This window comes from Armigeres subalbatus, chromosome 1, assembly GCF_024139115.2.
Source record: "Armigeres subalbatus isolate Guangzhou_Male chromosome 1, GZ_Asu_2, whole genome shotgun sequence".
In the NCBI taxonomy this organism is placed as follows: Eukaryota; Metazoa; Arthropoda; class Insecta; order Diptera; family Culicidae; genus Armigeres; species Armigeres subalbatus.
The window spans coordinates 194,062,835-194,086,365 of record NC_085139.1 but is presented as its reverse complement, the minus strand read 5'-3'; the positions used below and the strand labels follow the sequence as shown (position 1 = coordinate 194,086,365).

General features: G+C 37.9%; 1 protein-coding gene across 9 annotated transcripts in view; it reads right to left on the bottom strand.

Moving 5' to 3' along the window:
* Window positions 1–23,531, bottom strand: part of LOC134205632 (solute carrier family 41 member 1) — a 282,172-nt gene that overhangs the window by 100,737 nt on the left and 157,904 nt on the right. For 7 of the 9 annotated variants that reach the window (XM_062681057.1, XM_062681053.1, XM_062681060.1 and 4 more), the window contains exon 2: window positions 2,280–3,319. The exons of 1 other annotated variant lie outside the window; for it this stretch is intronic. In XM_062681057.1, coding sequence (XP_062537041.1) covers window positions 2,280–2,595 — 316 coding nt within the window. In that variant the 5' untranslated portion in view covers window positions 2,596–3,319. The remainder of the gene's footprint in view (window positions 1–2,279; window positions 3,320–23,531) is intronic. One more of the 9 variants, XM_062681054.1, reaches the window with a different exon arrangement.

The window sequence follows — 23,531 nt, the reverse complement described above, 5'->3', positions numbered from 1 at the left end:
GGAAGCCTCCTTTCAAGAGGCCTGGAAGCCTCCTTCAAGAGGCCTGGAAGCCTCCTTCAAGAGGCTCGGAAGCCTCCTTCAAGAGGCCTGGAAGCCTCCTTTCAAGAGGCCCAGCCTCCTTCAAGAGGCCTGGAAGCCTCCTTCAAGAGGCTCGGAAGCCTCCTTCAAGAGGCTCAGAGCCTCCTTTCAAGAGGCCTGGAAGCCTCCTTCAAGAGGCTCTGGAAGCCTCCTTTCAAGAGGCCAGGAAGCCTCCTTTCAAGAGGCCAGGAAGCCTCCTTTCAAGAGGCCAGGAAGCCTCCTTTCAAGAGGCCAGGAAGCCTCCTTTCAAGAGGCCAGGAAGCCTCCTTCAAGAGGCTCAGAGCCTCCTTTCAAGAGGCCTGGAAGCCTCCTTTCAAGAGGCCTCAGAAGCCTCCTTCAAGAGGCCTGGAAGCCTCCTTTCAAGAGGCTCGGAAGCCTCCTTTCAAGAGGCCTGGAAGCCTCCTTTCAAGAGGCTTGGAAGCCTCCTTTCAAGAGGCTCGGAAGCCTCCTTTCAAGAGGCTCGGAAGCCTCCTTTCAAGAGGCTCGGAAGCCTCCTTTCAAGAGGCTCGGAAGCCTTTTTAAGAGACTCGAAAGCCTTCTTTCAAGAAACTAGGAAGTCTCCTTTCAAGAGGCTCGGAAGCCTTCTTTCGCCGGAGACGAGTTAGCCTCGGGCTGAAAGTCTCCTTAATAAAGAAACAAAAAAAAGCCTCCTTTCGCGAGGCTTGGAAGACTCTTTTCAAGAGGTTCGGAAGTCTTCTTTCAAGAAGTTGAAACGTATTTTCAAGGTGCTCAGAAGCCTCCTCCCAAGAGGCTTGGAAGTCTCCAGAATTCCTAGGGCTCAATAAGGGATTACAAAAAATATGTCTGCTTCGCCAAACTACCCTCTCTTTTGGTGCTGTTCACAATTTTGCCAAATGTCCGTTATGCCAAATGACCGTTATGCTAAAATGGTCTTTATGCCAAATGAACTTATGTCAAAAAGCGTTATGTCATATGACAATTTGCTAAATGGACCGCTCTTTTTTTCAACACTGATTCCAAGACACTATAAAAATATCCTAATGTACATAATGGACGAAGGAAAAACAACATGTTTCATCGATTGATGCTTTGGTACAAAAAATTTCAATGTGAATGTGGACTAGAAATATGAAATATGCTTTCGGAAAAAAATAAAATTACAAAGCCATACATTATTGAAACTTTTGACACATTTATCAATAAATCAAGCGTCAAGAACATTATTTTCCCCAGTTTATATTCAATTGCATTCAATCTATAAAGGAGTTCCCTTTTCGCGAATTTTGACGTGCACCGCTATCTCGCAGTCGAGTGTCATTATTCGCCTCTATTATTATCAATTAGTCCGGCAATGTGTCTCCAGCTGATTGAGAGGTTGGCGCTGTTCAGATAGCTACCCGCGCGTAAGAGTCGGCCAAGAGGTACGATAAGAAAGGGTCCAATCACGTGGATCACTAAAACCTCTCGATGCGCTTTGCGAATCGTTCGATTCGATACCGAGTGAAGGCAATGTGAAGAATAGGAGTTATGTCACTTCTGCATTAAGATCGTTTGAAGTAATTTTCTTGCGGTTAGGAATTGGCAGTTGCAGTTTAGAGGAGAAACTGCGATTGCATGATCAACAATAGTACACATTGTTTACCATGCATTGTTAAATTAAGGGTATGATTATGATAAACATCTGGCGAGTCACAATCTGACCCGCGCCATACACTGATTTACAAACATATACTGTAGCATCTCTTTGTTGTCAAATTGTAATTATCTTGGCAAGCGGAAAGCTACCGAACGCGTAAAATAGACACAGTTTCTCACCGGGTGTCACACAAGTTGACATATTGTTCACCCGGCGTCCCGATCTTGATTTGGATGCCGTTCGTTGGCCTGCTGGTTGCATTGAACATACTCCGGGACGCTTTCAGGCAGGCAGTACCTAATTCGCGACGATTAGTTTTATCATAATCAATCAGTGTTTGTTTTCGCTTGTCCATGTAACCGGAAGGCATTAAAGCACTACATGAGCAAACATTCAGCGATAAGTGTGACTTGTGGGTGTTGTAGGTGTTCGTACTTGCTACCAGCAGTGTGATATGAAAGATGCAACATTCTACGGCACTACGCTAGCCTCGAGAGGACATTGAAAGCATTTTTGTAGCAAAGTAGATATACATGTTTTTTTTTCGAGCAAAATAAATAAAATAAAAAGATAAAGAAATTGATGCATAACATACTAAACTCACCGTGATGATTGCCGTAGATGGTAAATGGCCTATAATTATCGTCATCCGTTCGGTAGAACTCCGGTACTCCTCGGACGTCGATCTTCAGGTCGTCAGACTTAAAACTGTTAGCACCGAGTGAGTTCCTGTTGTTATTGTTGTTTACACTAATATTAGAGTTGTTGTTGTTGCTATTATTATCAATGCTACCGTTACGACGTACGACGTTTTCATCTTGGGAACCGTTGAGATCTAAGCTGTAGAGAAGATCCGTCGGAACAACCACTGGTGGCGGTGGCTGTTCCTTGTCGTGCACTGGATCGATCTTCTGATTCATTCTTAACCTGTTTGCCCTCGACGTTAATTACTACTAGTACTACTGTGCTGGCACGAGCTATAGAGATCTGTGTACTGTTCGTCCTGCGAACTACGATGCCTTCCGATGTCCTCTGGACTCAATGGAAGTGATTGGCGCGATCCGGCGGAATTTGGCGTTGGTGGTTTTGACCCAATGCGTTTGCTTAATCTGATTTTTAGCAGAAAAGATCGCTTTACTAAGAAGCGGAATCTATCACTAGCAGGACCTGTTTAGGGCACTTGGGCTTTCACGACTATTACGCTTCTCATTTGTTGCACGGTCTATGCTTTTGCCACTTCTGGACTAACTTGCTCCAGCGTGTCTGCTGCCACTGCCACCGGTTGTCGACCGCACAGGTAATTGAAGTCGCGCTCGTATTCCGAGGTTCCAAGCAGTGCTTCGTTCACCTTCAGTATATACGGAATTGCAATCCTTACGCCAGCAACTACTTCCATTCCAATATGGAACTATTTGGACAAAGAACTATTGACGAGTGATCTTCTTCAACGGTTGAAGGTTATGAAAAATCAACGAACGACGTTAAGGATTGTTTAGAATTCCAATCCTTTCGAATTTTAAACTGTATTCTTCAACTTTTTTAATAGTCGGATGCTTTCTCTTGCTTCGGTAACTATCTTTTAACTGGTGCTTCGAAAGAATTAGTACATAACTCTTTTCAATCGATGTCGTAATGCGTGACTATCTATATTAAATAAAATATTTGTTAAGTTCGTCGTACTTCTTCGGGTAGTACGACACACAGAGTTCGGCTAATCGATTAGTGCTAATGATGTTCACGTAACTTTTAATGGCAACGTCTTTGGAGTCCTACCACACTAGTTTTCAAACACTCACAACTTTTCTTCTAATTTACTTAGATGATAAAACACTGGCAATATCTTCCCGATATATCCGAACACCCCATTTTGCTTCCTTATATGCACTAAGCCCCACTATTGGCGCTTGGGACGTATCACGACCCGAACGCAACTGAATTCTAACCCCTACTGAAATGTTCCCTGACGGGATGGTAATTATTTAAGCGTCTTAATTTCCGTTCGACAGCTGCGCACGCTGGGCAAACTCCAGGAATTCTAACTCAAGAGTATGGCTCTCCTTCAAGCTTCACCTGTTCGTATAGAAATCTCTCTCAAGTCTCATTTTTCTCTTTTTCACTGCTATCAGCCCCCATGTATATATGTACCCATATATCCCCATCAACGTTCCCAAGTACGCTCTTTTCTCTGTTTTTATTTTTCCACCCTGCGCCCGTCCGTTTAGCAGAAACATCTTTCGCCATACATCTGCGTCCATCTAACAACCCCCTTTTACCATCGATTATCAAGCTCTTGTGCTGAGTTACCCCCTCCAACAGGTGGTTCGCGCTGCTATCGCCGATTGGTAACTCACTCTCAGCGAGCTTGCATTGCGTGGGCAGATAGCTCTCCCGCTCAAAAAACAAGAAAATAAAGGCTCCGACTGTCACGATGAACAGCGACAGGATCGAATCCACCTGCGAGACTTCCTCCTCCCACTTTCGGATTCGCCGTCAACGTTATCAAACCGCGCGCGCGGTACCTTTATCGTTTGGGGCGGCATCGCAAATTTATGAGGAGGACATCTCCTTCGCAAATTATTGTCGGCGACGGCGCGGCGACTACCTACTTCTGTGAAGAGTTTTTGTGCGCCAGGTCGGTATTTCCCCAACAAAGTCTGCCAACAAGCTTGGTTTGCTTATTCAATGATTTTCATGAAGATACGACAGCAGCTTCGAATTGATGAGACAACAATATGGATGATTACAATGTTAAGTGGTTCGCGTTGAGGAGGAACTGTTTTGCACAGAATTTTGCTCATTTATTGTATTGCGTTGAGGCGTTAATTGTTCCAGGTGTTCCGAATGGGCAGCAAAAAAAAATCCATGAAGAATCAGAAATTTTCCATAAAAGATTAAAAATATGCCAATAAAGAAACCAGGGTACGAGCAATAAATAACTATAAAATTTCCACAAATAATGTAAAATTTCCAAAAACAACTGAGAATTTTCCACAAAAAGATATTTAAGCACTTTTAAAAGCAAAAATTGTAATTATAAAAGATTTTTGATAAAGAAATCAAAATGTTCCACGGGAAAAAATACGAAATTTCCATATACCTATTTCTTTTTGAAAATTTTCATTTTTTTATTGCTCTTTATTGATTTTTTTCGTGGAAACTTTATAATATTAAAAAAAAAACAGATTAATCAATAGTGCCTTTCTCGACCTTCGTAAAATGTGTGTGCTTGAAAATAGATGTGATAACCGAAAATCGTATTTTGTCCCATTCCCGGATGTCGCAACTGCATCGCGAGTGAGAAGAAATGTGAGAAAATGCGATTGTCGCGAGACCTAATTTCGGTTTTCAACTTGATAGGAGCTATGGTATGAAGTGCCGAACCGTTCCCCTAAATCTCATAACCTTCCTTCTGCAAAACTTCTGTATGAAGAGGGAGGGAAGTGTATCAGTGTGGAAGCGTCCGATAGTTCGTTTTCGGAGTGAAATTATAGCCTTTCGGTACAACTTTGTTGCACAAGAAAGGCAAAAAAATATTCTGGCCATAATTTCTAAGGTAATACATAGTCCAATTTGCGAGCAAATCGGTTGAAGATAAGTGCCTGAAAAATGAGTGACATTTTTTACGCGATTTTTCCGTATACATTTGTATTTTGGCCATAACTTTCGATCGCATAGTCCGACCTGGCCAATTTCCAATAGGAAACAATGGGACAGTATCCTGCGTCGGTCTTGTGTAATCATGTAATCAAGGAATTACCGACGAAAGTGAATAACTAATAACGTGGAATCCGGAACAGTGTTTGGCGGATGGAATTCTAAAATATATCTGGAAGTTTGAATAAAAATATTACGATGCGAATCATGATTGTATAGAAAAGATTACAATATCCTCATAGCCACATAACAGATAACAAACATAATCACGTGATGTTATTGTAAATGAAAAACAGAAGTGTGAACTCTAACATCAATATAATATTTATCTAGAGATAAAGCTTGTCAACTGGCTATTACGCGTTGCAAGAAAAACAATGGAATTTGAAGCGCCTCTTATGAATTCTGCAATCCTTGTTATATGCACCCAAACGGCTTTTGGACAGAAGGTCGAACAACAAAAGGTCGAAGGACAAAAGGTAGACAGACAAAAGGTCGAAGAGACAAAAGATCGAAGGGACAAAAGGTCGAATGGGCAAAAGTTCGACGGGACAAAACGTCAAAGGGACAAGAGGCCGAAGGGACAAAAAGTCGAAGGAACAAAAGGTCGCATGCAAAGAGAGAGATTTCTCCTTCTTTTTTTCATGGGCAGTTATTTGAATAATCTACGGTGAGCATGCAGCAGCCACCGGGCGAGCATTGTATGATTTTAATCAGAGCTCGGTACGGTGAAGCTGAATAATTAGTAGGTATTCGTTAGATCATGCACTTGTAACACGTTCCTGCGTATGTCAAAAGAAGCGCGATCCTCCATAATGTGCAGAAACACGGCGAGCATTGTGTGGAGTGTGCGAGTACACGTTTGAGTGAATCACGGTGTTAGTTTTGGTATCTTTAAACCAGTGTCGTACAATGAACTATTTCGCCGCTACCCAACGCGACTTCCTATACATTACCTTCCCAACTAATCCAAATTACCTTTCCAATGTCAAGCATGGAGATACAAAATATTATCAGTCTCTTGTTGAAATGAGTGTCAAATTAATTTTCCACTCCTCATCCTGTATTCAGGGATGGTAGCGACCGAAGCCACTCAAAATAGTGACTTTAGTGACCAAAGCTGACGAAAAAAGAGACCAAATAGTGACTTTCAGTTGCAGAAAAAGTGACCAAATAGTGACTTCCAATTTAAATTGCAAGTTCGACGAGACGAAATCAAGCGTTTTTGGGTCGAAGAAGAGTATTTTTTTCGTAATTTGTGGCGGAAAACATCTATCACTCACCACTCTTTTCTCTTGAAACGAGCTCAGAAGAAAAATTAAAATCGTACTCGGTAACTTTTATCTACTCAGTGACCAAGTAAAATTATTGCCCTCTCTTCTAACCCCACGGAAATTTTACTCAATATCAGTAAAAAGCAGGACAACTCAAAACCATGAGTAGTCTGCATGCAAATCAAATTTTTACGCCACTGGAAGTGATCGAAATGTGGTTATCACTCTTAACACCTGTTTGCTTTCCTGAAAATTATTTCTCGGCGAATATCTGCGTGAATGAGCATTCTCTTCTCGTGAGAATAAGTGAAAATTACGATCATTGGATTAGCTCGACCTCCTGCTTGTAATGAGGACCATGCTCTCTGAATTTTTAAATATTTTTACTTCAAAATACGTTGTTTTTCCGACTTGTTGTGCGTATTCATAAACAATTTTTGCTATGGAATTCGACAGCGCATGCAATCTTCAAAATTGGGGAGACTTGATCGCCTTTCTATGATATCTACTCAATAAATATGTGGGATTAGATCCATTAAATTGAGCATTCTGAACGATTCAAAGGCTTTTTACAAAATGAACAAAAATTCGAGTGTTACAAATATGCGATCATGGTCAGTTTAGTTCTTGGTAATCAATCAAGTGGACAATCAAGTCTCCCAAGGAATCAAGTCTTCCCACCTTCCCCTACTGCATGAAGTTTGAGTTTAAAAAAAAAACTCTAAATCGACAGGTCTCCTGCTTGCATGACTGTATACCAATTTATAAGTTACCAAGTCACTTAAAAGTGACCCGCTTCCAGGCCTGTGTATTAGATGTGGATGCTATGAGTTTCAATTCAACGTGACACCGTTATTGACCTTGAATGAAAAAAAAATACGCCCAAAATATAGACCAAATTACACTTAAACACACACGCTGCTGTATTTTGCAGAACACTAATGAAAAAACATCGGCACGGCACACAGCACAATCATGGTGCATAATCAATGGTTTATAATCTTGGTTGTGTATATATGAGAAAAATAATGTAGTTGGCAACACTGCTTTGCATCTGAAGTATTGTTTGTAAAATCTTCACAAAATTTCAAGCGGAAAACTGGTACTGATGTTTTTTGTAGCTTTATTAGGGGCGGAGATATCGATTATTGAAAATGGCATGTTTTTAAAAATCTTCAAAAACAGGGAGGAGTGTTTGGCCGGAGGGGCGGCTCAAACGGTCGGATCAAATGCTTTTTCGAAATGTGGGCCCAAAGTAAGTAAATAAACCTGATTTGGTTGGAATTCATAGTATTCACCTGCATGTTTTCACTTTTTCTCGGTCACTTGACGCGGAATGACCCAAATAAGATTTACTAAAGCTGCCATATCTCAGCAACAGCGCATTTTACTTTGTATCGATAAGTGTTTCCGACTGGAAAAAGTCTGTTAAGCTCGAATCCGTTGAGAAATCGAAGAAAACAATATACATATTTTGAGAAAAATGCTTTTTTATTATTTTGTGAGAAAAATAATATAGTTGGCAACACTGCTCAGTATTTAAAGTTTTTTTTTTTCTAAAAACTTCATCAAATTTCAAGCGGAAAACTGGTATTAAAGTTTCTTGTAGCTTTATCGGGGGCTAAAATATCGATATATGAAAATAGCATGTTTTTAAAATCTCCAAAAACAGGGAGGGGTTTTTGGTCGAAGGGGCGGGTCAATCACCATGGTCATATGGTTATTCAAAATAATGGACCAAAATTAATATGTGCTAGGTATTTTTCATTATTTTTAAATAGGTTAATTGCGCGTGGCCCATATGCAATATGCATATTGCATATTGATGGTAGAAGTTTGTGATAAAATATGTGGTCGTGGGTCTAAAGAGTTTGAACATAGTAGTCGGAGGCATTGGATGTGTTTTTTTGCTGTGCTGTCGTTTTTTTTTCATAAATTTTTAAAAGAGCAAAAGTTTTGACATCCGATATCATGTATCGTAGAGTTCAGGTGAAATGCAATGAACCAATGGATTGGTGTGACGTTTATCAAGAGACCCGACGACGATGTGGATCAAGAATGAGAGTTTCATGCTAGATCCTAGATAACGAAAACGTACAAAAACGAAGAATATCACGAAGGAAAGGATGGGGCATGACAAAGTACGACGGTGGATCTCCATTATAATCAACAACGGATCCACAAGTTCTACCCACTGCACTGCTCTCCGAGAACTGGCATTTACCAGCTAAGTGATTACTTTTATTTAATTTGTTTTTTAGGGAGCGGGCCATTTGGCATAAAGTCATTTGGCATAACGCCATTTGGCATAAGGTCATTTGGCATAAAGGTCATTTGGCATAACGGTCATTTGGCATAACGGACATTTGGCATAATTGTAACCAACGTCAAAAGTGAGGGTCTTTTGGCATAACGGACATTTGGCATAATTTTTCTTTGCGTTCGCTAAATGGTGATTAAGTGGTGCGGGAAAAACCCCGGAATAGTAAACATAACACCCGTCGATAACAACATTAAAAAGACATTATCCTCTCGTGGAAAGAATGCATTTGCAATGCAATGCAAAAGTAGGCGCATGCCCGGATTAGAGCAGTGGTGGATGTAATCCGCTCTTTAAAAGTAGGCCTGTGGCCGTATTAGGGCAATGAAGGATGTGATCCCTTCTTTAAAAGTAGGTGCTTGCCCGGATTATGGCAATGGAGAATATGATCTCTTCTTTAAAAGTAGGCGCTTGCCCAGATTAAGGTCATGGTGGATGCGATGCCTTCTTTAAAAGTTTAAAGCCTGGCTTTAAAGGCTTGCATGGATTATGGCAATGGATGATGTGATCCCTTCTTTAAAAGTAGGCGCTTGTCCGGATTATGGTAATGGTGGATGTGATTCCTTCTTTAAATGAAGGCGCTTGCCCGGATTGAGTCAATGGTGGAAGTAATCCCTTCTTTAAAAGTAGGCGCTTGCATGGATTATGGAAATGGAGGATGTGATCCCTTCTTTAAACGTAGGCTCTTGCCCGGATTATGACAATGGTGGATGTGATTCCTTCTTTAAAAGAAGGTGCTTGCCCGGATTGAGGCAATGGTGGATGTAATCCCTTCTTTAAAAATAGGCGCTTGCTCTGATTATGGCAATGGAGGATTTGATTTGTTCTTTAGAAGTATGCGCTTGTCCGAATTGAAGCAATCTTTTCTTTAAAAGTAGGTGTTGGCCTGAATTGTGGCAATGCAATGGTGGATGTGATCCCTTCTTTAAAAGTAGGCCCTGCCCGGATTATGGCAATGGTAGATGCGACTCCTTCTTTAAAAGTAGGCGCTTGTCGCGAATAAATCAATGGTAGATGTGATATCTTCCTCTAAAAGCTCAATTCAGATTGATTTGGTTGCAATAACTCATATTATATATCATATGACTTGATTGGATTTAGTAACTCGTCTACGACAAGTGTGTTGCTTGAGTTTTTAAAGTTAGGCGCTTGCCCGGATTAAGGCAATGGTGAATTTGATCCGGTCTTAAGGCGCATGCCCGGATTGAAGCAATGGTGGATGTAATCCCTACTTTGAAAGTAGGCATGTGGCCGGAATAAGGCAATGATGGATGTGATCCCTCTCTCGGAAGTAATTCTTCCGTTTTGTTATTTCGTTCTTCCGGATAATGTCTACCATCAGTCTAAATTTATCGTAAACAGCCTCGACCTACTTTAACTACGCTGAACATTATATGAAATATCCCTTTCGCTTTCACAGTTCAAAATTATGCCAAATGTCCGTTATGCCAAATGACCATTATGCCAAATGACCTTATGCCAAATGGCGTTATGCCAAATGACTTCATGCCAAATGACCCAGACCCTGTTTTTTAGTTGATTTTCTTATAGAATACTGGATATGGCCCATTTTGAAACCCTCTCCATTTCTTCATTTCAACATAATTATTATGGACGGAAGACTGAAAGTGTGCTCTTTCGGAGACATATGTGCTTTTTTCCGGGGTGTGGGACTGCCCACTGGGGTAGTATGATTAGTTGCATAAAAGCAAAATTTTCACACATTTTTCCCTCTGCTATTCATATAAATGAATCATTTGTGAAACATAGTAACACATAATATTTGTACCTTTTTGTGCGTGAAACCGTTATCCCACAAAAGGTCGTATTTAGGAGTCATAATTGAGTAGTTTATAGTCAAAGGAGAATACTTTAGTGTCTTCTGTGTGGAACCTTTTTTTTTCAGTGTAGGGGATCGTAATAAATCACCCTGCTTATCTATGTGTAACGATTATGGCTAAATTGGAAATTTTAGAAAGATCTTGGCTCAAAGAAAATTTCGTTCTATTTTTCGCTGATGAATTTCAATGTTGATGACATTTGAAGACATTTTTACTCGACTTTGAAGACATTCGAAAATATCACCTGGCATCCCTGATATCATACGGTGTTGCAACTGTTTCCGATTGTCTAACGAGGAACGAACGCGAAAATGTGGAGGTCTCTATAATTCATACATATATTTTTTGACGAGTTTGATATTTATATGAATGCAGATGACAGCCACATTTGCCTCTCATTCTTCGAGATGATCCTGTATATTGAATTTCGTGTAATTTTTTTTGTGGGATTGAAAGACTGCAATCCGAGTTGCGAGGTACAAATTATCTATGTTTCTATAAGTGTTCTCCGCGTTTCGAGAAGACCGCGATTCGTTCGTACTCCGAGATCAATATATTCAAGTAGGGACACGGCAGGTATTTCCGTCCATCGTCATAGGGGCTAAAAAATCAATGAAAGCAACGTCATTTTGCTAGAGTTCCACTATAGCAGAACGTTTCGCCTAAGCTTACGATTGGGTACGGATGAATTTGGCAAAAAAGCTTCTATTTTATTGATATTTGAGACTATGACGATAAGACGAAAATGCCTGCCTTAACCCTACTGAAATGCAAATGGTTCGTGTTAATATGTAAAAACCGTCCGAGGTCCGAAAGGCAAATTTTCTGACGTTCGAAATGAAAAATTGTTCGAGTTTCGTGAAATAATTGTTCTAGTATAGATTTAATTATCGCTAAGATATTGATAATTTTTCCTCGCGTTGGATGAATATAAAACAATCACGATAGCTGATTATCGCGGACAGTACAGCGCTACCGGAGCGATTGATTGTCTGCCCTTACGTTGGGTGAATAAAAACACAACAAAATACGTTGTAACAGATCTATACTTTGTTCTCGCGTCAACATTAACATGCTAGTTACTTGGATTACATCACTTACCAAGGTGAATCCTGATCTAAGTAATAACACTTCCTTTCCCTACTTACAATACTCCTTCCCGTAACAACCGTAGAGATGCAGACGATTCGTCGGTCTCTAAAACAACGGTTGTTACACTAACATTCCTAACAACGGCCGGCGCCGTTATTGACCCATTAAAAGTTGAGCTTTCGGAACGTGCACATTGAGGATGGAGTTCTTATCCCAAGTCCCATCTGTTGGTTCCCTGAGCAATTCCGCTAGTTCTGGTCAATCACGGAGTAGCAACTACGAATTGTACGGTCATCTCATGCTCATGCTCAAATATGTGGTCGTGGGTCTAAATCAAGATTGGGCCATCGTTCTCACGAGCAGATCGGATATCCAAATCGCTCAAAAAGATATTTTGTATAACAATTTGCTTGTCCATAAATACATTAATTCCATTATAAAGTCTTACTAACTTGTTGTCCTATTTGGTCTTTTGCTACCTCTGATGCACCAACAGATGTGAAGTTGAAGGTATGGGGATAAAAATGGAAACGGTATGGAAGACCATTTCAAGTTCTAGCGATTGCTAGAACATGAGAAATATAGAGAAAGATACAAAGTAGGAGAATGGAACGGACCTGGGATTGAACCCACGACCTTCCTGCGTATGAGGCAGAAGCAGTAGCCATATGACTACCAAGCCCGTTTCAAGCGATCAAGTAATTACATGGAAGAAAAAGAGAGGAAACGAACTTCCATGAGAAAGTTCATGAAGCGATAAGTTTGTTGACTTGTTCTAGAGAAAATAATAGATTTATGAAATTAAGATTACATATATAGAACACCCCTTCTCTAGTCCTTCCCATTCCGCTACGCTCATGTTTCTTCAAATAATCATATTTTGTATGAATATAACAGTAATATATTTGAATTGATAAATTGTATATACAAGTCTATAGTCATATTTCAATACACCTTTTTTTAAAGTGTTTCCCAAAATCTAGATTAAGGGTATGCGACAACACACTTAACGAAACGAAACAAAATTTAAAATGTCTATGTTGATTCGAAACGAAACATAGATTTACTTTCATTCAATTAAAAATTTCACGAAACGAAAGAAATTTTATTTTTTTTCCGCGGAATTTTTATTGAAATGGTTTTACATAAAGTACGCAATTCTGATATTATTTTTTTAAAGTCAAATAACTGTTTTGCGTCCAATAGAGTAATAGTAAATAAAGAAATAGGGTGTGATAAATTGTCGCGTTTCCGTTTACAGTCAAACCTCCATGAGTCGATGTTCTATGACTCGATATCGACTCATGGAAGCAAATTATGCCATAGTAAAAAATATTTTTTGGGTTGCTATGATGGTTCCTTCAAACAGCTTTCCAAGAATTTTCTATTCCACATCTCGATATTTCCATGAGTCGATGGTCCCTTCAATATCGACTCATGGAGGTTTTACTGTATATGCTATTGGCGATAAGGCAATACACCAGCATTTGTAGCGCTTTCAAAGGAATTCATCGTGGAGCGTGTATATCTGATTACATTAACAAGGGTGGTCTAAGCGGGAGTACCGAAACCAGAAATACCGGTTTTACCAGCCAATTTTAAGTACCGAAAATACCGGTATTAGAGACGGAAAATACCGGTATTTTCGGTATTTCAAATTGTGCTGCCAATATAAAAAATCTTGAGTAGTTTTTACCTACATTTACATATATCAGCTAAAGACTCATCGTGCAACAAACACAACAATTGCGTTCGCGCTTGAATAAATCTACTGCAAAAATCGATCACATCGTCATTAATTATACATGTTGCTTATTTGTCTTAGTCATCTGTCTAATTGCCAATGACTTTTTTCTTCAATGAACATTGTTTACATCGTCGAGAATTTTTTCCATGCTCAAACGGTTCTATGAGTTGAAGGGATCCGTTCAAAAAAACTCTGATTGGTTTGAAGTTTCAATCCAAATTCAATTTCAGTGATGATGATTTTTTGGCGATAGGTGGAATAACTCAAGCCCTCAAACCTGTTCAAGCTGCTGTCGAACTACTCTGCAGTGAGTTCTGCACTCTATATGAAAACATCGAGGCGCTCTTTTTTATGTTGGAGTAATTATCAAATCAAGCCACAGAAATTGCCGCCAACTTATTCGATGCTCTCAAAGAACGAAGCCAAGAGCAACGTTCAAAGTCGCCGATCTTTTTGCTTTTTTGAATTATCCTGCAGTGAATTGATCAGAAACGAGATCTTGAAGCGTCTAATCATTACAGATGCGAACGTTCAAGAGACTGCAGCTCGTGAAGAGATTGCATCAGAGCAAAACACTTGCGACACAAGGATTCTTGCAAGCAATCCGTAAAGAATTCTTCTACAATGAATCGGAAGGGATTAAAAGCAAGTACTTGACACTGATTTTCGACGCTCTTGACACCATTCGTCCAACTTCCGTTGAACCGGAGAGGGAAATTACAGTAGCTAGAAACATTTCCAACCAAATCAGCGGCGGATTGGGAGATGCATCACTCAGTATGTTATGTTCACGTAAGTTTCACTTTGCCTACCTCGGAGGTCCTCAACAAGCAATGATTTTTAAAATTTGAAGTTTGTCAACAAATATTGTTTACCACCCAAAAGTCCAAACCATTTTTTTTTCAATATTTCTGAAATTTTCACAAATACCGGTATTTTACCGGTATTACCGGTATTGACTCCACCAAATACCGAATACCGGTATTTGTCAAAAATGTCCAATACCGACCACCCTAAAACACTCTAAGCCCGACTTCTTAAATATTGAGTCGGATCACCTTTGTTAAAAATAGGATATCCCAAAAATTTAGTTAAAGATACTTTTCTGTTTTGTTAAACATTTCTAATAAAACTCAAACAAATACGTATTAAGTTTTCTTCTATAAAACGTCTTCAGTCGTTTTATAGAAGAAAACTTAATACATACGTATTAGTCGACTCAGAATGAGGTTATGTAGTAGGCATTAATAACAAATTTGCATAATATAAAATTTTGAAAACAGCTTCATCATTTTTGATAGTATAAAATAAGGTAGAAGTTTCGATTTGCTTCGAAATTCCGTTAAATTTCGGTAAAAGCTACTTTTTTAAAGAGAATTTTTTGTAATTTAACGAAACGAAAAGAAATCTAGAAAACAGATTTCGCCATTCTCAAATTCCGAGAAATTCCACGGAATTTCGTTTCGAACCACCTGAAACGAAATTTTTCGAAATACCGCATATGCTTAATCTAGATACGTCCCATATTGTTCAAATAATCATATTGTATATTAGAATATTGAAATTAATAAATTTGAAAGAATGCTTTCGACTGTTGTGCTCAATTTTGTTTGACTATTATCGGCTCTTTCAGTCTTATAAAGCAGCTAAAACGTTATTGCATCTATTTTCCGACGTTTCGGTGTATATTTCACCTTCTTCAGGGATTTCTATGATTTTGATGAAAATTGAAATTAGTTGTTAACAAATATTCAACAGATAGATACGCCATCACTAGTGCGCGGGCGATAAATCCAGAGAAGCTTTTATCGCGAGTGTAGGTGGATAAAGCTCAAATACCACAAGAAATATTTCAAAACTACAGTGCAGTGCAAAAATAATGAGACGTATGAAGTGAGTGTAGTTTGAAAACTAATAATGTTGTAATTAATGTATTTTCAAATTCATAATTAGCCGTAGTGAGACGCCATTGTTATTTGACAACGTTATGTCAGACAGGACACACACATACACAACAAAACGTAGCCTCTGTAAGTTAAACACAACAATAAGCCTAAAATTATTAAGAATATTTGTTAACAACTAATTTCAATTTTCATCAAAATCATAGAAATCCCTGAAGAAGGTGAAATATACACCGAAACGTCGGAAAATAGATGCAATAACGTTTTAGCTGCTTTATAAGACTGAAAGAGCCGATAATAGTCAAACAAAAAAAAAAGAAATTAATAAAATAAAATAAATTCTAAGAAAAAAGAACTCCGGGTAATCGAGTCTAAAATTCCGGATAATCGAACCCCGAATAATCAAGTCGCCGGATAATTGAGTCTCCGGATAAGCAAGTTATAAACAATCATTTTGTATCGCTAAATCACTTGATTATTATCACGCCAGATTTAACGGGAAACTTTAGCAACTTGTTTCCAAATTCCGCTGAAATTTAAATTAATAATGTGGCAAATTTTGGTCAGCGATACGTGACACTGATGCAAAAATATCGGCGGCGACGGCGCATACCCCTATTCCTGAGTTAGTAAAGTGTATGCCTTGTGATTAACATTAACATTTTGTATGTGACAAATTGGGCGGAATTTTCGGTTTTACAACACTTCTAGAATTAATCATTTCGATTTTCTCGTACAAAAAGCGGTTACGGTTTGTTTTATCTTTTTCGAAAAATAGTTAATAGTCGATCGAGTCTGTATTATTTGTTTTAGATTGTGTCTGTTTTGTATGTTGATTATGTGTCTGAATCCTAGAAGAAAGCCTCAAGGTAGGCAATAAAATGTTTAGAAGTGATTTGTCCCAAGTTTGCTCCAGACACAGACATCGAATCGTTGATGCCAAATGGAACTAATTGATGCATGGAGTCCAAATAGGATAAGAATCATACAGAAAAGGTCAGCTATGAATACAACAAACTAATTGCTATCAGGCCTGGTAGCGAGTCACTTTTTAGTGACTTGGTCACTATTTTGAGTCTAGTCACTAAAAAGTCACTATTTGCATCCAAAAGTCACTAAAGTCACTATTTTTCGGAAAATGGTCACTAAAGTCACTATTTTTGCATTGCCTATTGTAAAAGAATAAAAATAAAAATCATTTGTACCTTCTATTCTGCCGTTTTACGCATAATTGTCCCATATTATTAATGAGTCAATTTGTCCCACTAATTTTAAAATCGAATAAATTTGAAAGTTTTCCAATATTTTTGGAATCTAATGAGCGTAGAAAACACTTTTTTGGAATATTAGATGGATCACACTTTTCGTTTTCCAGCCTACATTATCGTTAGATAATACCATCATTTTTCAGTGGGACAAATTGCGGCTCGAGTTGGGACAACTATGCGTAGAAGGCAATATATAAAATTTGGGAATTATGCTCCAAAGAAGTTCCAAGTGTGTTGTGAACATCGTGAGGTTTTTTCCGATTCATGTCAACTATGATCTTTTTATTCACGAATGTAATTTGTTAAAACTCGAAAGGTTTATCTCCAGTATAGAGTATATAATTAAAGAGTATTGGAACCAGAATGACGTCTGTTCATGAGCGGTTATACCCTCCGGTGACAGAGTTAGTGAACAGCCTCAGTTTCATCACATGACAATGATGTTTGATTTTTCTCAGCGATAAGGGCGTCGATGACAGGAAGTACATTATGATTGTTAAATCTGTTTATGATTGTTAAATCCGCCTTTCGACATTTCAGGATAAGTCTCGAAAAAGGAATTATAGAGCAAGTTAATTCAGAAGTAATTCTGGCACAAGCCATCAGGCTAGATGGCGTTTTGACCATGCAGGAAGCCGTGAATGAAAAAAAATGCTTGATTATGCTTCATCGAAAAGACAAACAAAATAAAACGACGCTGCTCATTTTTGCTAACAAGGGTATTAATTTTTACTGTAATTTAGTGCTCCTAACTCCGGTAGGATTTGTAAAGAACATGTGCGTATGAAAAAAGCTCGCGAATAAAATCGCCTTAAAAAGGATCATGGTAATTCAAAAAATTTTAATTGATTTTTCAAATATCATATTTTTAGAAAAAAAAATCATTACCAATGAAGAATAGATACCCAAATACTAGTGTGGAGATCGGAGTTTTTAAATCTAAAATAAAACTACAAACTAATTAGATTTAAAAGATTTTAGAATATTTGACCACCCATTTTTGACTAACTCTAATACTGAAGTCTGCTATTTAGGGGTAATAGTTTATTAGAATTTCTGGATTTTCTAATAAGAGGCCATGGTTCTATTTGATTTTAAAAATTTTCCTCAGAATGCCACGACGAGCTCAAAATCTCAAAAATTTCTTTTAAATGTGTTATTAAACCCTAGTTTAATAACAGGTAAATTCGTATTTTTAAAATTTCTTCATTATTTTAATTACTTTATATACCCTTGTGAGTCCATATAGTTCACCGTCTAGGAATCAATAAGATCATTTTATATCATTATTTTGCTGTTATACAGAAAACTTCGAGCTCATATTAAACAACAAATGGTGTAATGAATTATTAACATAGTTTTGTGTAACAACTTGTAATTCACTCCCTTTTTCCGTGACGCTGGGTAGATACCTTCTCGTGGTGTGCTACTTAATATGATACCATGGTCAACTTGCTAGCTTCTGGCTGATCTAACGAATACCATTCTCAATAGCCAACTTCGTGGTACTTATGAGAGTTATGTAGTCACTGGCCTCTTGCTTCTATCCTCTCCCTTCCTACGGTGAAGATGGGCGTGGCCAGTAGCAGTAATCTTCACACTTTTGTTGTTCTTGCCTTGTTCTTTTCTTGATTCCTGATAGCATTCTAAGGATCTCAAAAATAAAACACAAGTTTGCAATCTACGAATTATATCATAACAATGCTAATGCAACTTGTATCTCTATCTCTGGTTAAAAACTTCATACAAAAGTCACTATTTGGTCACTTTTTCTGCAATTGAAAGTCACTATTTGGTCACTTTTTCGTCATCGTTGGTCACTAAAGTCACTATTTTGAACGGCATTCATCGCTACCAGCCTTATGCTATAGACAAAATGCGCAATACGCAATGAAAGTATGCGGGATTTGACTGATGGACCAAAATCTCATATGAAACCTCGTCACATCCCATAGTGGAGGTGGTGCCCACCGTCTCTCTTAGGGTACCATGAGAGAACGTGAATTATTTTATTTTTGTTATTTGTTACATGTCAATTGCCCTTAAAATGATGAAAAACCTCAAACCCAACAGTACCAAAATATGCAGCGCAATCCTTAGCCCGTCCTCTGTCTAACCCAGGGAGAAATGGATCCACGTTTTCCGTCTTTCAAGAATGCAGGCATTTTAAAAGAGCGGAGAAAAACAGGGATATTTCTGCAATTTACCAATGTATGTAACTTTGTGGTAGCTTCTATGAGAATTAAAACTGTGAAAAAAACCCCTGAATAATCCACCTAGCGATGTTGGTGCCTTTCTGTTGGTGCCGCGCAAAAAAATACTAATAAAATATGAAGGAGTATTTTTTAGTGTATTTTGGGCATGAAAAACAATATTTTGGCCATAACTTCTTGAACCCTAATAATGAAAACTTTATGTCTTTGATCAACGCTATTACGTTTAGCCTTTTTAGAAGGTTGGTAACGTCCAGCCATGGACCGAACTGAATGGAGACGGTTTTTTTGTGTACTGCAAATGCCACTCCGGCCTGAGTTTGAGTAAGTAAATAATTAATTCCATCCAATAAACAAATTTTTAAAACATAATAGAACATCTTTATTACAGTTCGATATTTTATTGCGCTTAGATCAAAACTTCATCTTTGCTACATTTTCATCTCCTACTAATCTGTATGAAACAGAATTTGATTGGCAATTTCCACCACCTTTTATTGGATTTTCTATAAATCTATTTAACAATTGGTTAGAGAGTTGATCCTCTCGACTACTGTTGTAACAATTTGACGGCATGATTCTCAAATAATTTGCAATGCAACGCATTGTGACGCATAACACTGATATTTATAGTCATTAGGATTTGTTCTGGATTAGCAAGTGTATAAGAGATATCACAGAAAATACGCTGCAGATTTTCAAAAAGCTTTCTACTTTCAGCGTCCTATGAATCATGCAGGCTTATCGATTTCGTTAAACCACAAATCAGTACTGTATGTATCCTTCTCTAATTCAGATAAATAACAGTCATATGCCCCGCAAATATATTGATAAAATTGACAAATATATTGATAAAACGTCAAGTCTTGGATCCATAACACTCGTACCTTTTTATGGGGACTGTATTTGTTCCATGAAAGAAATGAATCATTTTTTCCACGACTTCAAAAAAGATTAATTACATTTTCTCTGTAACATTTTCAAATGACTACTAACCGACAATGAATTTACGATTTTTTGGACTACAAAATAACACAAAGTTTGCACAAATTGCGTTGAAAAGCAATAAGTTATTTAAGTATTGCTCTAGGGGGAGGATATTATACCGTCTGACCCTAATTGAAATTCTATAAAAACTGTATTTTAATGCAAAAAAAAACAATAAAGTTGGGAAAATTTAAAACGGTTCGAAACCATATTCCCGTTTATGGGTTTTTTGCGCCTGCCGGAAACATAACTCGAACAAATCTTTCCCGATCGATTCCAAAATTTTACAGTACATTCAAAATCATTATCTCCAGCGATAATGTGCATTTTTTTTTTAATTTATTTATAATATTTATGAACTTTCTCTCAAAGGGGTCGCGTTCTCGTTTTCAAAATGCATCTCTGCCTGTTCTTTTGATTTTTTCACAACTACACAACTCAACAACTTTGAGCATTCTGTGATTTCGATTACTACACCCAACCAGTAGCTTTTAGATTTACTAACAATATTGTATAAGAACTTATCAAAACCTGTATAAATATTGGGCATATGCGAAATTATTAGATTCTTATACAACAAATGTAAGCTCACAAATAAATATTGTAAAAGAAGCTTGCAAAATTGTAAAGTCTCATACAATATTTGTATAAGAGTCTAGCATTTTCGCATATGCCCATTTCTGGTACAGGTTTTTATACAGAATTGTTAGAAAATCTAACAATCACTGGTTGGGTGTATAAGAACCACTGCGATAACTATGTTTTTGCTTTTCTCAGAATGTTTGTCGGAAGTAATTATTTACTGTTTCGCGTGGTCGCACTAATTAAAGCTAATCAGAACTCATTCGAAATGAAGAGACCAAATATATTTGAAAACAATCTGTTTATCCCAATATTTTTTTTACACGGTTGGTATTCATTAATTTCTCGGTTAACTTGAACTTTCACAGCTTTTTAAATACTACCTGAATTTTCTTTGATTTTTTTGTGATTTTTTTCGTTTCATTCATGATGAAGGTCTTAATCGACTAAAACCCACCCGTGACCTAATAACAGTGGACTGACTTGTAAGCTCATGTGGCAGTACGCGAATGCTCCACTGACCAAATTTCAACCCATAATGGCCAACTACACCCAACCAAAGGGTTACAATTTTCATTACAATATACATTTACAAAATCTTTTGAATGTGTGACTTATATTTATACAGGTATTTTGGACCCGAAGGCCTTAAGGAATCGTTGCGTTAATTTGGCAAAAATATGGGATCAAACACTAAGTAGACTGCCGAAGGGAGGTAGGATAAATTTTACCATTTTAGAAAGGGTGCTAAATGTACTAATTAGCTACTCTAGAAGTAATACTGAAATGTGGTTCCCACAATGTGGTTAAGCCCAAGTGGATAGTTTTAGTCAGGAGAGGTCCACACTCCAGTGTACAAAGTGCGGTAGGTTGGTACGTTCTACCTTGCAATAAAGTGAAGCTGCAATGACACTCCGCTACAACCTTCTTGTTTTTTATTGTTTCATACGTAGATTTCAAATTCGTAATTTTGACGGTAGTTAATATCAGAAAATGTTGAGAATGTTTTTAGAACAGAATGACAATATATGGACATGTACTACCGCCATCAGCAATAAAAAATATTACAAATGATCGTCGCCACCCCACAAGATGTCTAACGAGTGATCACGTAGAATGAGAGGACTCTTCCGGTAGTTCGAGTAGCAGACCCGACTTGATGAGTAATCACTAAGTTACTAACAGTCGTAAAAATATACTCAGAACGAAGATGTGAAACAATTTCCGAATACAGATTTCTAAAACGTGACCGTATCGGTAACCGATTGTTGGGATGATAGTACAGAGGATATTAATTACCCTTCCTCTAGGCATCTTCTCGCTAAAATAATTAGGCAATTGTGTGCTGTAAAAGGAAATAAGTACGAGCGGGAATTTTTACACCAAGTGGTTGACTGGATCTGAAGTGGATGTGATTTGCAGCCATAATGAGTATTGACCGATGTGACGTACATATATGTAAACTAGAACGTGACATTTTTGTTTGGTTTCAATGAGTGCCGCTAGCCAGATAACGTGACTCTATACGTAAATACTGAGAATGTGAAGATATTCTCCGCTGCAAAACTTCCTATGGCATATTCACGACGGTGAAGGGAATATTATCTAACAACAACCAGTTATTTTATCCTTATTGTCGTTGTAAATAAAAATAATAGACAAATACTTTTCATTCAGACCTATTTATCAAAATAATAATTATTTAATTGGTTTTCATAATAAATGGGTTTAATCGGTTATTGCGGATCAAACACATTGAGTATAACAATGTGAAACGCGAAAATGAATGAAAACGATACTTCGGTTCTTATGAAGGATCCAGATTTCATTAAATGGTTTCTACGATACTGTCCATCATGCTTGCTGCTTTAGTAAATTAGAAACAGTATCGAAATAAAGACCGACATTGTAATGAATGGTTAGCAACACCTGACTGAATAAGGGCTTATGAACATTCACAATATCCAAATGTAATCTTATCTTCTAAACCATAAAACCATTTGAATGATATAAACCGTTGCTTTAAAAGGTATCCAATAAATTAATATCATATCAAATAAATTGCATAAACCCGAGGCAACCAGATATGAAGCAAAACAAAAAAATAATCCTCATATCGCTGAGAAGAACATATTCTACTTCTTTTTAGGTTACTACGCTAAGCGTACACTTGGGCCTCCAACATCGCGGTTCACTTCTAAACGGGTTCCTGTACAATGCTAATCCGGAACCACTTCTACTCCTGTTTACCTGGTATTCATACGTTCCGAGTAAACTGTCAGGACACGGATATGGACAACAAGGCGGCATCTTCGTTCGCCAAAAAAAGTGTTGTTCTCCTCAAATGCATTACTGACGGTAATCACGGTTTTACGGAATATGACCCACATTTTGTCATAATTCTAGACAGATTCAAATTCGCGTGTACAGATGCGCAGAGCTTAAATACTACAACACATGCCTGTAAGGCGTGATGTGCGAGACCTGACTGTTCGCAGGTGTCGCGTGACGGTTATCAATTGGCACCCCATGGGCAGTGTACTCTTGCGTGTTAATTCCGCAAGTTTAATCCGAACCAATCACGTCAGCGGAAACAATATGTCATTCAAAACTGTTTACAGAATGCCTTAATTATGTAATTTATTTATTTGTTAATATTTTATTGCAAAAAAAATTAATAGAATCCATTCTCGCTACGTAATGTGTGAGTCGTTCCTTAACTTATGGTTCTTTCGCTCAGTAAAAATCCCAGGTGGGAGTCTACGCCAGGTTATTTTTATTCTTAGCCAAATTAGTATGCTGGTAAGTAACCAGTTGTCATTGCCGTGAATGAGGATTTTACTGCCCTCGATAAACCATAGAGGACGTAATTGTCATGAAAAAAGAAATGACAGGGGGTTTCCGAATTCCATATTGGTACGGTTTGATGATCTGCAAGTGGGAAGTTTCTTTCTTCCAGCGGGGAGTCCCCCGC